General features: G+C 42.0%; 1 protein-coding gene across 1 annotated transcript; it reads right to left on the minus strand.

Moving 5' to 3' along the window:
* Positions 1 to 8,667: 8,667 nt before the first annotated feature.
* Positions 8,668 to 15,014, minus strand: LOC115680805 (THO complex subunit 5B). Its single transcript, XM_030604641.2, has 8 exons — positions 14,656 to 15,014; positions 13,252 to 13,539; positions 12,292 to 12,628; positions 11,268 to 11,605; positions 10,874 to 11,133; positions 9,959 to 10,556; positions 9,563 to 9,697; positions 8,668 to 9,185 (listed from the first exon to the last, which is right to left on the minus strand). Exons 1-8 carry the CDS (start codon positions 14,905 to 14,907, stop codon positions 8,940 to 8,942), a joined length of 2,454 nt encoding a protein of 817 aa, XP_030460501.1. The 5' UTR covers positions 14,908 to 15,014; the 3' UTR covers positions 8,668 to 8,939.
* Positions 15,015 to 16,475: the final 1,461 nt, after the last annotated feature.

Genomic DNA, 16,475 nt, shown 5'->3' on the forward strand with positions numbered 1-16,475 from the left:
TTGGCTGCGACGTCCCAGGAAGCGCCGCCAACACACACCCAACAGAGATCAAGCACAAGCGGAAGCATAAAATAAACAAACCCAGACAATTACAGTATGAGCCGAGGATAGCCATACAATAAACACCATCATAGAAAATAATTACACATTTGTTTTACTATTAAAAATCATTTGTACAACATTTACAGGAACACACAAAAACTACACACGATTAGCAGCCACCTAGTCAAAAAGGGATAAGCGGCTAGGGAGGTCAGACTAAACTAGGGGAGAGGGCGACAGTTCAAAAAGTAGTGGCCCTCATTGCTAGCTAAGGACATTGGGCGGCCCTAAGGCTCCCAGTCAGGATCGGACGACTCGGTGGGGTCATCTGATAACTCCTCGGAGGCGTCCTCTCTAGACCCTGACTCCTCCGAATCCATAGCTTGAGCTCGCTCGTCCTCGGAGTCCAGCTCCAACTCTGGGTCAAGGTAAAGCTCAATCCCTTCCTCATCCGATCCCAGCTCTGTCACCTCTCCGTCCTCCTCATCGTCCTGCTCCATGGCCTCGGGTTCGCCATTCTGGTCCTCCTCCATCGGTTCAGGGTCCTCTGCTATTACCTCGGGCTCCTCGTCCATCTCCTCCTCCTGCCTCATCCATTCGGGCGTGGCCTCTGGATTGATCACCTCACCACCGGCTATAATCGGCTGCATCAACCCAACACTATCGACTGGGATATCGAAGGTCCTGAGGGGCTCTCCCTCATTTCCAGCGGCATCCTGGTGGCACCATGCCACGTACTCCTGCTTCTGATAATAATACTCGCCTATATTCACAATCACTTCGGATCGATATCTCACAAAAGCCTCCCCGTTTTTCGAGGGGTAGGTACTGGTATATTGCTGGATCTGTAACGGGATCCCAAAAAGAGGCGGTGGCCTCTCCATCCTCACGGCCGGGGGTCTGAAATGTTTCGGTTTACACAACCGCGAGACGAATCTCAATGAGTTCAACCCCTAAACCTAGGCTAGGCTAGGCTAGCATGCAATCTCCTGACAGGAAACAAACATTTAAAATCATAACACAACCATAATCATACAATTCTCTGACCCTGCAGGTTAAACAGTTCAAAATGTAATAATCACGGGACATACGTGATACACATTATCACACGTACGTCAATCACATGCTCACACACCGAGTCTCACACACTCGCATGCCAATCAATGCATGTTTATGCATGCAAATGTCATTGACATGTCATGCACATTTGTTTGGCCTACTGGCCCACACTGGCATACTTGCCCAATTAATTATTATTACGACTCGAGTCATCAATTTTTCATGGCCCGGTGCGTCTAGCCTGCTTCAAAGTGCATGAGGCGCAACACTGTTCTCCTTGCGAACCAGGCACGCTTCAAAGTGCATGAGGATGGTCGCCTTCCGGACGTGCGGGCATCGTCTGCTTCAAAGTGCATGAGGACGGTATCGACCCGAAGGTCCTTAGGTGATCACACAGCTCATTATTATCTGAACCCAGCGTATAACACTTCAGGGTATTTTAGGTGATCACATGCTCATGACAGACACGCATTCTCGCACTTATTTCATCACATGCCTTACTCTTGGCATACGCAATGCGTGTCCATGTTATGCAATGCAATGCACCACGAGCACCAATATAATTCAGACACTCAATGTCACAACACGTGCTTAATTGGCCCAATTAATACCGTGTGGCCTAACGTGCGATTCACAAGTTAGTAATTCATTGCAAATCAAACAATGGCCAATCACACTCCACAAAATTAGCCACACCACATACGACATAACAGTACGAAATCAACCACAATTAAGCACAATTGACGTACAATCAGTCAATCCGGGCATACCCGACAATTTCGCCAACGAGCTCCTAAATTGGTCATTAAACCCCATTATCCTCCCCAATAGTTCTCATTAATCCACTAAATTTTCCCGATAATAAATTCTACTAATCGGTCCTCAACCCGAGTCTCAAATACACCTTTGCTATTATCTAAGCCGAGTCCAAAATGCCTGCAGATAATACCTAAACCAGTCGGAAAAATGCACTATCAGTCCTAATCCGGGTTTAGGAATTTTACTCACCTAATCCAAAGTCACGACGTCGGGGAACGGCAGCCGATCACTGGTGAACAGTGAAACCGGCAGCGGAATTCCCAGCAGACGGCGGCGCGGTGTACGGACGAGGGGTGAACAGTGACCCCGTACGGACGCAGTGAACAGTACTTTCTGTACGGACACTGTACTGACAGGCTGGGACGGTGGCCGACGAGGTGCCGGTGTCATCCGCGGCGTCCGTACGGTCCGGCGTGAACAGTGATCCGTACGGCGCGCCGCCATCCGTCGGGAATCCCGCCGCCGGTTTCACTGTTCACCAGTGATCGGCCGCCGTTCCCCGACGTCGTGACTTTGGATTAGGTGAGTAAAATTCCTAAACCCGGATTAGGACTGATAGTGCGTTTTTCCTTTACTGGTTTAGGCATTATCGGTGCATTTTGGACTGGCTTAGATAATAGCAGTGTGTATTTGAGACTGGGTTGAGGACCGATTAGTAGAATTTATTATCGGGAAAATTTAGTGGATTAATGAGAACTATTGGGGAGGATAATGGGGTTTAATGACCAATTTAGGAGCTCGTTGGCGAAATTGCCGGGTATGCCCGGGTTGACTGATTGTACGTCAATTGTGGTTGATTTCGTACTGTTATGTCGTATGTGGTGTGGCTAATTTTGTGGAGTGTGATTGACTATTGTTTGATTTGCAATGAATTACTAACTTGTGAATCGCACGTTAGGCCACACGGTATTAATTGGGCCAATTAAGCACGTGTTGTGACATTGGGTGTCTGAATTATATTGGTGCTCGTGGTGCATTGCATTGCATAACATGGACACGCATTGTGTATGCCAAGAGTAAGGCATGTGATGAAATAAATGCGTGTCTGCCATGAGCATGTGATCACCTAAAATACCCTGAAGTGTTATACGCTGGGTTCAGATAATAATGAGCTGTGTGATCACCTAAGGACCTTCGGGTCGATACCGTCCTCATGCACTTTGAAGCAGGACGATGCCCGGTACGTCCGGAAGACGACCATCCTCATGCACTTTGAAGCGTGCTCGTTCGCAGGAGAAACGTGTTGCGCCTCATGCACTTTGGAAGCAAGCTGTAGACACCGGGCCAGATCGGTTGCTGCGCCTTATGCACTTTGAAGCAGGCTAGACGCACCGGGCCATGAAAAATTGATGACTCGAGTCGTAATAATAATTAATTGGGCAAGTATGCCAGTGTGGGCCAAAGAAATGTGCATGACATGTCAATGACATTTGCATGCATTGATTGGCATGAGAGTGTGTGAGACTCGGTGTGTGAGCATGTGATTGGCGTACGTGTGATAATATGTATCACGTATGTCCCGTGATTATTACATTTTGAACTGTCTAACCTGCAGGGTCAGAGAATTGTATGATTATGGTTGTGTTATGATTTTAAATGTTTGTTTCCGGTCAGGAGATTGCATGCTAGCCTCGCCTAGGTTTAGGGGTTCAACTCATTGAGATTCGTCTCACGGTTGTGTAAACCGAAACATTTCAGACCCCCGGCCGTGAGAATGGAGAGGCCACCGCCTCTTTTTGGGATCCCGTTGCAGATCCAGCAATATACCAGTACCTATCCCTCGAAAAACGGGGGAGGCTTTTGTGAGATATCGATCCGAAGTGATTGTGAATATAGGCGAGTATTATTATCAGAAGCAGGAGTACGTGGCATGGTGCCACCAGGATGCCGCTGGAAATGAGGGAGAGCCCCTCAGGACCTTCGATATCCCAGTCGATAGTGTTGGGTTGATGCAGCCGATTATAGCGGGTGGTGAGGTGATCAATCCAGAGGCCACGCCCGAATGGATGAGGCAGGAGGAGGAGATGGACGAGGAGCCCGAGGTAATAGCAAAGGACCCTGAACGGATGGAGGAGGACCAGAATGGCGAACCCGAGGCCATGGAGCAGGACGATGAGGAGGACGGAGAGGTGACAGAGCTGGGATCGGATGAGGAAGGGATTGAGCTTTACCTTGACCCAGAGTTGGAGCTGGACTCCGAGGACGAGCGAGCTCAAGCTATGGATTCGGAGGAGTCAGGGTCTAGCGAGGACGCCTCCGAGGAGTTATCAGATGATCCCACCGAGTCGTCCGATCCTGACTGGGAGCCTTAGGACCGCCCAGTGTCCTTAGCTAGCAATGAGGGCCGCTACTTTTTGAACTGTCGCCCTCTCCCCTAGTTTAGTCTGACCTCCCTAGCCGCTTATCCCTTTTTGACCAGGTGGCTGCTAATCGTGTGTAGTTTTTGTGTGTTCCTGTAAATGTTGTACAAATGGTTTTTAATAGTAAAACAAATGTGTAATTATTTTCTATGACGGTGTTTATTGTATGGCTATCCTCGGCTCATACTGTAATTGTCTGGGTTTGTTTATTTTATGCTTCCGCTTGTGCTTGATCTCTGATGGGTATGGGTCGGCGGCGCTTCCTGGGACGTCGCAGCCAACTTATCGACCGAAGGTGGGATGCTCACGCTTCGTGGGGTACGGGGCGTGACAACCCCTTTTCGAATAAATAGTCTCTTAAGCCTTCGAAAATCGATACCGAAATCCGGGCCCAATTCTGTGAACAAAACTCGCTAAACTTTCAACTTCAAGGTCTCTCACTAACGGACGGCTGTTTAGAGGTTACGCGTATCGACCTAGGGTTATCCATATCGTAATGGTCTCGATCATTGAGGGAATGAGGAATTATCACTAGTTACAAAGGTCACGATCATTCGATTCAAGTTCAGGACTGATTGGCCACGTGTACTTTCGGTCTTGCAGAATCACCTGCGTCCCTATTATACATCGTAGGCCTTAGCCAAACCCAATCCATTACCCTTTCCTACGATCGGCCCACGTTGGCCCAAAATATTCCCTCAGCGTCTCTCGTGATCGGTGTCCGTTTCACGATAGGGTCCCCGGTCCACGTACAGTTTTCTAGTTAGCCATACTCCATTGGTTAGTATCCCGAGAGTGATCAGCTCTGGGCGAGACTTACTAAAATGAAATGCGAATTAATATCAGTTTTATTGATCCCGAAATTACATCGAAATTCGGGCTATTACAATTACACTTCTTTGCTTTGTCCGGATGTGCTTCAATGGAGGTCGTCATCTTCTCATAACGTGAAGACGCCCTGAAGATTGATCTGGTGGTAATCTCGTGGAAGGGGGCTTTTACTTTCACAGCATTTGATGGATCCGATTTCCCATAGTTCTCCAACAGTTTCTTCTGCTTGCACAAGTCTCATATGACGATACACTTAATCAAGTTCATTCCACGATAGTTGTATTTTGATGCCAATCGCCCCAACCGCATCCCCCAGTCGAGCATTTTTCATAGAGGTGGCTTTTTTATCGATGCGTAATTATTTTCGCAAGCTGGCAGCCTAATACTACGACGCCAACCACATAAGCCGCGTGTTTCATAAGCCAGCCGCATACCCAAACAATCTCCCCGTCACACATCAAGCTTTGGTCTAAGCAACAACAACCCATAAGCTTAAGTTTTTAGATTATTATTCAAATATTCTTACATTAAAATTTTAATTTTTCTTTTTCAACTTAGATGCAAAATTCAAGGGAAAATTACCAAAACAGTCTTAAACCTATTGCAATTGTACCAATTCAGTTTTAAACCTTTTTTTTTCTAATTCTGTCCTAAACCTTTTGCGTTTGTGCCAATTAAGTTCATTTAACCAATTTTGGCCGGGCGGTGCTGACATGGACGCCGGTACCGGTCGTCTGGCCAACGCTGACGTGGCAATTTTTAAATATTTTTTTTATTTTTTTCAATTTTTTTATTAACTTTTTTTCCTTTTTTTCTTTTCTTTCGTTCTTTTTTTTTTCTCCCTTCATCTTCAACCTCTAGCCAGTTGTCGACGTCGGCCTCACCGTCGCTGGCGAGGGCTCGTTCTCGTCGTTGCTGGATGAGGACGGGCAACCGACCTTTGCTGGGATAGCACAAGATCACGAGACCTCGCCCAACAACAACGAGGTCGGGCAAGGCTCGTCCTCATCATCGTTGGCGAGGGCTCGTCCTCACTGTTGCGCCGTTGCTGGGCAAGGACGAGCCTTACCAGCGATGGCGACAATGAGACCTCGCCAGATCTGGTGAGGCTCGTTCTCGCCAGATCTGGCGAGGCTCGTTCTCGCCAGCCCCAGCCTCTAGCCAATCGCCAATTGAAGATGAAGAGAGAAAAAAAAACAAAAAGAGAAAGAAAAGAAAAAAAAAAGGAAAAACATTATTAAAAAAATTGCCACGTTAGTGTTGATCGGACGGCAGGCGTCCAGGTCTGAATTGGCTCAAAAAAAATGTTTAAAACTAAATTGGCACAATTGTAATAGATCTATGGCTATTTTGGTAATTTTCCCAAAATTCAGTTTAGAGACATTTCAAAATAGAATTTATATACACATAGACAACGGGAAAAGGACACTGAAGTGGCATAATTTTCGTAAGGCACTCACTTCAATATCAAAACTTTTCAAGTGATCACTTGAGTACCACATCAGTGAAAAAATAACCACTTAAGTGCTTCTGACATATTTCAACAAAAAGTTCTACAAGACTTTTTTATTGAAGTCATAAGTCCGACATGGCTTTTTGTTAAAAAAGAAAAATCAAGTGCCAAGTGGAAAATGGATGAAATGACGTGCCGATTGGAAGTCCAAGACGACATTTGAAGAAATCGATTCTGTCTCTCTTCCTATAACATTCGTGCCTTTCTTCTCTCTTCTCTTCAACCTCTTATTTTCTCGCCATAGTCATGGCTAAAACTAGGATACCCACAAGCTCCAACAGACGGATTTGGCCACAACGAACGAACGGCTTCCTACTCCTAATCGATTCCCTCTCTCTTCTCAGAATTTTCTCACATTTCTTTTCTCTGTTCCTCTTTAACCTCTTGATTCTTCGTCATAACCATGGTTAAAACTAGGATACCCACAAGCTCCAACGGACAGATTTGGCCACCGACGAACGAACGGCTTCCTGAGAAAGAGACGAGCTCCATAGTTGTCATATCCGCTTAATCAATTAGTGTTGAAAGAAGCAATGGACACTTCCATTCAATCTCTATTGGCTCACCACGACAATTCAGCAAGTCTCCTGGGTATCATCAGCTCTTCTTCAGCTTTCGAGAGTACGCAAGAGTGGTGAAGAAGACTCATTCAAGCCATTCAAGAACGCTGGAAATGACTTTAATTTTGGCCCCATTCCTAAATTGAGGTTCAGGGTTTGAAGAACATTTGGGATTTAGCCTCAATTTGTTAATTCGAGGCAAACAAATGGCTGAATGACGTCATTTCACACTATTTGCAAACTTCACTTTGCCAACGAGCCACTTCAGTTGGATAATATTAAAATATAGCCACTTCTGATTTTCTAATAACTCAAATCGACAATAGCGTTGAAGTGATCGATTTTTTACCAAAATGATATTGAAGTAATCGCTTGAAAAGTTTTGGCTCCGAAATGAATATCATATAAAAGTTAGGGATAAGTGCAATAAAATTCCTAATATTTGTCATGAAAGTGCAATTGAGTCTTAAAACTTTCAAAAAGTGCAATTAAGTCTTAAAACTTGTCACAAAAGTATAATTGAGTCCCAAAACTTTCAGAAAGGGCAAAAAACTGAAGAAGTTTATTAGACCAATCTGACAAGTTTTAGGATTTAATTGCACCTTTTAAAATTTTTAGGACTCAATTGCCGTTTCGTAACAAGTTTTAGAACTTAATTGCACTTTTTAAAAGTTTTAGGACTCAATTACACTTTCACGATAAATTTTAGGACTTCTAATGCATTTATCCACAAAAGTATATCACTTCTAGTATTTTTTTTCTTTTTTATAACTAAGAGGCGTGAATTTATTCCACCAACTTAAAGGTTCAAAACATGCAAATTTTCTTTTTACTTTTAAAACTGTTTTTTGGTCGAATCCTTTTCAAACTTGAATGCAGGAATTTGTTCTTCAACTTAAAGATTCAGTCTCTAAATATTTCAAAATAAAATCTAAAGTAGAGAAGCAAACTTCACAAAACTAGAGTTTTGCTTGGATCAGAGATTTGATAAATTGGTTATCAAAATCAAATTGGGTGCGCACATGCCACATGGCTCAATCTCGCTAGAAATCGAGTAGAATTAGAGCTCAAAGTATAAATTGCCAATTCAACTCGGTTTGAATGTTCAGCAGACTGTTCCAGCAAGATCTCAAATTGTAAAGTTAACTGTTACCAAAATAATAAAAAGGTTCTTCAAACTTCTCCAAACATCTGATCCTCAGGAAAAGCAAATCATATTTCTGAAGACACGAGGGCTAAGAAGATTAAGGTGCAATAGAGAATCACGGCAAGACGCCGTCATGAGAGCTCCACAAGAGAGAAGGAAAAGTTGCATATCCTAAGTCTCTTTTGAACCAACATATACCCTGCCATATTACCTTCGACAGCTACAAGAATTCTGAACCATTTCCGCAGAATGAAATGCGGACTATCACCACCGAGTTTGACATCAATGAACCGGATTAAAAAACAGCTTAACATCCACACAGGAAGTACTCTAAAATGTGACAAAAATTTTCCTCATTCAAACAATGGGCTGAAAAAATATCGTACACTACTACAGCAAATGGTATTCTATTCTGTCAAAGGAACATTTGCTCGCCATCTGCCTACTTTTAGGAGATAGAAAAAATGTTTTTGTCCCCATGGTACTAAATGGCAATGAATTTGATAACACTGAATAAAACTGAATACAGCACAGACAGAGACAGTAGTAGTAAAGTCAGTGTCCTCCGCTGATCCAAACGTGAGCTTTTTCTCAATGATTCATGTGAACTATTTTGCACTCTTCCAGGATATAATCTTCCTATGATCCCGTCCTCTGAATGATCTAGAAAGAAGCATACCACTGACAGGTTTGCACAAACCAACATCAACGATGGAAGTGCTCTCTCTTTTTTCCACAGACAGAGATATCTCGTCCATGTAATAGTCAAACAACATAGCAAGACAATGAACTTGATGAGCTAAAATATAGTTTTCATGGACCAAAGGCAGCATCTTTACCATGTGAAGATTGACCTGTAACATCCAACATGATATAGTCAAAGGCAGATATCTAATTTAAATATTGAAGATATTTGTGAAGTAGAGAACATACACAAAATTATGAAGTCATGACCAGTATATCGGTAATGACAAGAGCACAAGTCCCTGAAGTGTATGACTAAACATGCATATGTATGACCTTTATAATACAGCGCCACAAAAAAGAAAAGTTCTGCAAGATGTACATCCATTTCTTTAGAAAGTAAATAAATGGGTATTGCCAAGACATCATTATACGCAAGACATACAATTACCCATAGAAAAAGCACAGCAAGTACAGCAGCAGATGCCTCCAATGTCACTGCAGGTAGACTTTTACTAGCATCTTTCATTACGGAAATGTGCATTACCTCTGCTTCCATGGCACGAAGTTCATTAGTCCACCCAACATCGTCAATCTTGCAATGATTCCCTCCAGACAAATCAGGGTAAAGACTTAATGAGAAAAGTGGAGGCCTCAGTGGATATTCCATGCTTACTTTAATCTGGCATTATCAAATTTGGCATTCAAGTAAGTAAAAGAAATAGAAGACCAGACACAGACAGCAGCAAAGTTTCTCACGTAGTTTGGGAACTGAAAAAACTGCTAGAATTTCCCACCAGTCCTTTAAGGAAATATGTTCACTCACGCTCATATTTTAACAAAAGTTTCTTCAGTTCTCTTCAAAAAATTCAGGTAAAAGAGCATGGCACTAGATGTTGAGTGCCTAGTAAATGTGAACAATTCTAAATAAATATAACTCTACCTTTGCTTCCAGCTTTACATTCTGGTCATCTGCATTTAGTTTCTTTGTTAGATGAAGAAGAAACTCTTTGACCCCACAGTTCACCCATGAATTATCTGCCACCTCATAGCATTCAGAAGGAGCTGCATTTTCTGCCTCTGGTTCAAATTTAGGAGGTTCATCTTTATCACTATCAGTGTCTAACAGGAGATCTAAATCCTCATCTTGTTTCTTGAAACTCAGTGACTTTGCCCTATTAATTGGGGACATGCCTTTTGAAATCATAGCCAGCTGCCTCGAGTTTTCAAGGCCGGAACCCCTGAAAGGAGTTCTAGTATCAATTGCAACAGATGCAGCAACAGCAAAAGATGGAAGCTCCCCATCCTCACTTGCAGCCTCTAGCTCATTCTTTTCTTTACGAGATGATCCATCAGGATTGGCATCCATAGGCTCTGGAACCTGATCCACATCAACGACAGCTAAAGTTGAAGGCTCGCTAGAGACAGAGCCTATGGATGACCAGCCGTGCAAATTACATGACAGGAAATGTGTGGCCCATGGAACACTTTTATAATTTAGTGCAGGCCATTTGAGCTTCGCAAGTGCATCAAGTTGTTCCCTGTAACCAAATAAAATATTCACAAGATTCAATGGGAACAATCACTAATTATTGTAATAAGAAAATGCTTCCACAAACCCAAAACAGCTCAGCAGAAGTAACTCAGACTAAAGAAAGTATATATGCGATAGGAAATTAAGGCAAAATCAGCATTTTCATTGTTCCATATTCGCCAAATGATGACAACAACAATCCTAGCCAAGGGGATCCATACTAGAACAGTTACTTAGAATTCAAAACTTTTGGAACCCAATGAAAACTCATTATCTTATCTTCAGGGGTGATCCAAGATTCAGATCCTACAGATGTTGACTCACACAAGAGCCATCTGAGCCTTCTTTCGGGACCGAATTCTCTGCAGAACTGTCTGTACACGATTCTGCTGGCGGTATAGTGAAAGACCAGATGCAACAACTTCACTTTTGGAAATGTCACCATTTGGATTCTCATGGCCAGTAAGCAATGGTGAAACTTCTGGTAAGAAATCAATTCCTGCTAGATGTTGGGCCCACTTATATGGACGTAAAGTTCTTCTTTCATCAAAAGTAAGGGTGTCACCAACGGCTAGCTTGGCAGACTGCATCGTAATCACACCAAATACATCAAATTAGAGGGAAGATGAGAATGTCCGAAACATGTAGACATGAAGGACATTAGTCCTAGAAACAAAGTTAATTGCTTTTTGGAAGAACTATAATTAGACATACATACCTGATGAGGAAGCTCGAGCCCGGTGTCATTGGGAAATAAGTTGCACAAGATGTTATCTTCTGGTCTATCATTGGAACCTTCTATTCCAACACATACAACTTTTAACTTCAACATATATTCAAACTTCAATGTTACAAGTTTTGAAGACTTCTGATCAGAAGCTTCATCCTCGTATACATGAAGGATGATCTTCAGGGGATGAACTTGATAAAACCCTGTCTGCTCAAGATTCTCTTTGACTGGAACCTTCTTTGGCCTTTTTCTCCTTCTCTGCCCATCATCATCTTCGTCAAGGGCATCATCATCCAACCTTGAGCTGTCTGAGTTGGCAGACATGCCTGGACCATCAAAGCACATAAGATTAGATCCCTTTCTGCCTTGGGTCTGAAGATAAAGCTAGTTTGAAACTAACTACTTAAAGCACCTCAGAGAGACAGCATACTCATGGCTAATGGATTTGCAAACTATATGGTCTCACATAATCAAGTAGAATTACTTGCAAGCTCCAGCAGTAAAGAATACCTTGTCAAACAGTTGTAGTGAGCTACCAATACATTGCTCTATGTACAACTTGTTAAAGAATCCCACATGGATTATCTACAAGGTTTTTATGGACCTCGTAACCTCCATATAGCGTCCATCCCCCTAATAGCTTAACCTTTTAAGTTGGGCTTTCTAGTTTTCAAAGCCAAGTCTCATTTATCCATGACCCATTTAAAAATTCATCAGTGCGGTTCTTAACATCTTATTCCCCATCCACCCATTACATGCGCCATTATATATCCAATTTGCTCTCGAGAGTTCATTAGGATATCCAACATCGCTTATCTCAGCGTTGTCTAGGTCTTTTGCAAGTAGTGTCCCTTCATGTAATAGCTTAAACATTTTTGTTGAACTTTCTAACATTATCAATTATATTGATCATTATCTCCGCATTTTGGGATGATGAATTCCCCCAATAAAATCAGGAAAAATCATTAATAACATAAGTATAAAACCAATGGACAATATCTTTCTCAATTACCAGGGTCCTTGTTGGCTAGCTGGCGTGCAAAGGATTGAGCGTCTTTCATGCTTCCAACTATCTCCACATCAATTTTTTCTTCAAATGCTTCTTTTTGTGCCATTAACTGCGAGTAAATCACAAATAGAGGTGGTGGGAGCAACTCTGCTGAGTGATGCTGCTTCAGCTTCTTTGAGTGCAGAACCCCTAATTGGTTCTGCACTGGCAAGGATGCTTTCTTAAGAGACTTTAGATGTGAGGGAAGGCTAGAGAGAAACTTCCTTCGGTTAGCAATGGTCTCCAAGAGGCCTTTTTTACGTTTTTCCAATTCTTCATGAAGTTTGCATAACTCTTTACGCTGTTCCAAGTAATAAACTCTGTCTCAGTCTATTTATGATTGTCAACAAGATGTAACATGCATAAGGGAAAAAGAACAATAAAGAAGATGACAATAACTATACCAGAGGAAGAAAGATAGCACAAAGATAAAATAAGAAAACCTTTCCAGGCTTTTAGCAAATTGATCATCACGAGAGAAAACTTTCACTAGCCAGGCTTTTAAATATTGTTGAGAAGCAAACAGACTTGACATCAAAGTTAAACGCTCTAATCAACTTGAGTAATACGGGTCATACAAAACATGAAAATGAGAATTAACTCGTCCCAATACTCCAACCGACTATCTAAGACATTTAACCGATTCAATATGAAACTCTTAACATGGTAATATTCCATTGACTGCACTAGCCTTCCCAGTGCTTGACCATGTTCGGTAACAAAATTCACCGGAAAAATGATTCTTCACCAAAATTATGCAACCAATAAATTACAAAAGAACAAGCAGTAAATTTAATAAGTGATCAAAAGCTGACTGTAAACAGTCTGCGTAGAAAAAACTACTACACTAGTACCATCAGATATTACGAAAACCATGCACAAGTCTATTTACAGTATTGCAGACAGCAGAATGATCAGAGTCACCTGGAAGAGCTCAAAATTAAGCCTTTTTAACATCAGATCGTGCGCGTCATTATGGGATCCTGAGTCTTTAATCTCTTCAGGTGCATCACGAAAAAATTCCTCCTTGTGAACGAGTTCAATATCTGGATATTTTGATTTAAAGTCCCTGCATGCCTTAATTGCTTTTACATAATGACTCTTTTCATACATCAGATTGTGCAGCTGCAAGGTTGTGAAGTCTACTGGTGCCTTTGCTCGCTCTGTTTCTGCTTTTACTCGGTCTTCCTCTAACAATATTGAGCGGTTTGCCTGTTAAGAAAACAAATCAAATTATACGAAACAATCAAGTTTTATCAAGATCATCAAATATGTAGTGCAACATAAGAATAAGTCAGTCACCACAAAAAAATCAGCACAACTGAACGTATGCACTATAGCCATTCTATCTTCAATCCGTATCGGGATCAGGTGAAAACAAAAGCATAAGAAAAAAGATGGGAGCGATAAAAATGAGACCCAATTAAGCTAGGGCCAAAGGATATAAAGAAGAGGTACAATTACTAGCCTTACACTAAGGAAGCACTGATGATTGTTTCCTTTTCAATTCACAAGCATGAGCTCGATCTTTCCTTGTTATAATATTTATATTATCTACCTCAAAAGTTCTGATATTGAACTTCATATGTTACCACTCCCTCTCTCCCAATGCTTGAAAGAATTTGCTGGAGAATCCTTTCACGTCTTCCACACAACTTCCAATAGCACTATGTAATTAAAAACTCTTGATTGTAAACAAATCCCACGAAATCTTTCCTGGTGTCAGCTACAAAGAACAGTCAGTTTCCATCTCATCAAGACCAGAATAGAATCAACTAAACTCATCCTAAACATCAACTTCTAGAATACCGCTCACAAAATTAGCTTGGGAGTTCGGATGATTGGTGAAACAGGACTATGAAAGCTCCAACTTTGCAAAGCTCCCTATACAAGCCATTCTCCTCCTCCTTGCATCCAAGTTACAACCAGAAGCTGGTCCTCGGTTCCACATTCCATCGTATCACTGCGAACCCATTCGTAAAATAGCAAATAATCAAGGACAACCAGATAATGTCTGCAATGGCACGACCACAAAACGAAGGGCAATCTCCTCCACAAAACCCTGACTCTAAACCCCTCAGTAACCACACCTGTCTCCAAAATTTAGCACAAAAGCCCTCTACTTTTTCCTCAATCGACAGAATCAACCTCCAACCTTGAACAAAATCTCGCCGCCATCGCATTCCAATTCATCTCCCAAATCAAACTAAGAACAGCACCCGCATAAAACAAAGCAAAAAAAAAAAAAAAAAAGAATGCCACTCCAGGCCAAGCGAGAGCAAAAACCCTAGGCAAGGAAACGGAAACCGCGAGGCGAGGGCCGAGGACCTGGCGGAGGGCGACGAAGTGGAGGAACATCTGGGTGGCGAGCTCTCTGAGCTGAGGCTTCGGCAGGCCCTGCTTCTTGATCGAGAGGATCTGAGCCACGATCTCCTCCACCGAGCTCTTGGTCTCTCTTAGCATCTCGTACGGCGACTTCTCCGCCTTGCGCTCCGGCGGCGCCGGCGGCTGCTGCGGCCGCCGCTCCGGCGAGCGGACGTCTTCGTCCACCACCATGCCTTCTTCGATCTCGTCGTCCATTTTCAGCGCCACCTCCTCGACGCCGCTACGTTAGGGCGGCGCTTGTGGCGACTGCTGCTTGCAGCTGAATGCAACGAGCGTCCAGCAGTAGCAGAAGAAGATGTCCATTTCTTACTTCCACTTATGACTCCTTTTTAAAATAAAAAAAAAACACATTATTTGAGTTTTACAAAACTATTGAAAATATTTACAAACTTTTAAAAATATATATTTTTTACTAAATTAAGTTCTTTTTATTAATTTCTCAAAAATTCAGAAGAAGTCAAAAACCAAAAGAGCTAGAAAAGTAAAAGTTGGAAATTACAAAAATTGGCTCGTTCCATGATGTCTAGATAGTTTTTTTTTGTGTGTGTGTGAGTGATATTATCTCATAAATATAGTGAACTTTATCAAGATTTACTCAACTCAAAAGTCAAATACCATTTCGGGGCAGATTATGAAAATTATAAGTTCTAACTATGAATTTTTTTCGCAATTTGAAAAGTGAAATCTTGATTAAGGGTCCGAGCTTATACAATACAAGCCAAAGTGGGGCTTCTACGTAATGAAATGCCATGTCAAGGTTTTCATTCATCATCGGGGAATTAGAAATGCCAACATGACTTAAAATAAATCGAATAACCTTTTTTTCTACCTTTTCTTTTCGTTCCTTCTATCCTTTTTTTCTTCTTAGTTGATCGGCCTTACCTTGCCGTGCTACGATGCCGTCGCTGTCATTAGGCTCAGCAGTGAGCATCGGGATCAGTTCAATTCGAGCACCAGCCAAAGTCACAACCACTTAACCAAATAATATTATTGAAATAAAATTATGCAAATTTCATGTTTTATTATAAAGATTTGGAGTTTTACTCAATGCATAAGAATGAGATGGTCGTCAACAATTTGTATAATTTCACTCCTTTTGTTCTTTCCATTGGCTATAATGGTGGAGGCAGCGACCAATTGGGGTGCCAGTGTTGGAGCCCGGGTTTTTTTTTTTTTTTTTTATCAAAAGAAAAACAACAGAGAATGAAGTGATCGACACACGCACACAAACAAATCAAATTTAGAGATAAGTGGATTGGAAGTCATAAAATTTTCAAAAAATCCAATCAAGTCATTTCATTAACTCGGTCCAATTTGTGCAATGGAAAACGCTAACGTGATTAGAAAAAAAAAAAAAGAGGAAAGAGCGCTAAACCAGCGAGGGCTTACAGGTCCCCCGCCGCTGCCCCACCATCACCGGAAAGGGCCGACGAGAGTCTACCAGGGTCGCCAGCCTTGACCAATGGTTGTCGACTCTCGCTAGATTTGGCCGAGGGCCGTCGGTCATTAGCTGCCCCGGTCAACCCCTCGCCGGTTTTGCGCTCTTTCATTATTTTTTAGTTATGTTTATTTTTTAAATTTAATTTAAATGATATTTAGATTAAAAAATCATATTTGAATCAAAACAACGTGGTTTTGCCATTGTCCTTCATGTTTTAGCCACGTCAACGCCATATTGGACAAAGAAAATAATTAAAAATCTGACATCAATGTTTTTCGTTAGTCAAATTGGACGGAGTTAACAAAAGGATTTAATTGGACAA

The sequence above is a fragment of the Syzygium oleosum genome, unplaced genomic scaffold (assembly GCF_021117445.2).
Source record: "Syzygium oleosum isolate NSW1041296 unplaced genomic scaffold, Sole_v2.1 Sole_v2.05, whole genome shotgun sequence".
NCBI lineage: Eukaryota > Viridiplantae > Streptophyta > Magnoliopsida > Myrtales > Myrtaceae > Syzygium > Syzygium oleosum.

Coding starts and splice junctions, on each gene's coding strand:
- LOC115680805 (XM_030604641.2), bottom strand. CDS start 14,907: ATGGACGACGAGATCGAAGAAGGCATGGTGGTGGACGAAGACGTCCGC. Junction 11,134..11,267: donor GGCTCGAGCTTCCTCATCAG/GTATGTATGTCT, acceptor ATTACGATGCAG/TCTGCCAAGCTAGCCGTTGG. Junction 10,557..10,873: donor AAGGCTCAGATGGCTCTTGT/GTGAGTCAACAT, acceptor ATTTGGTTACAG/GGAACAACTTGATGCACTTG.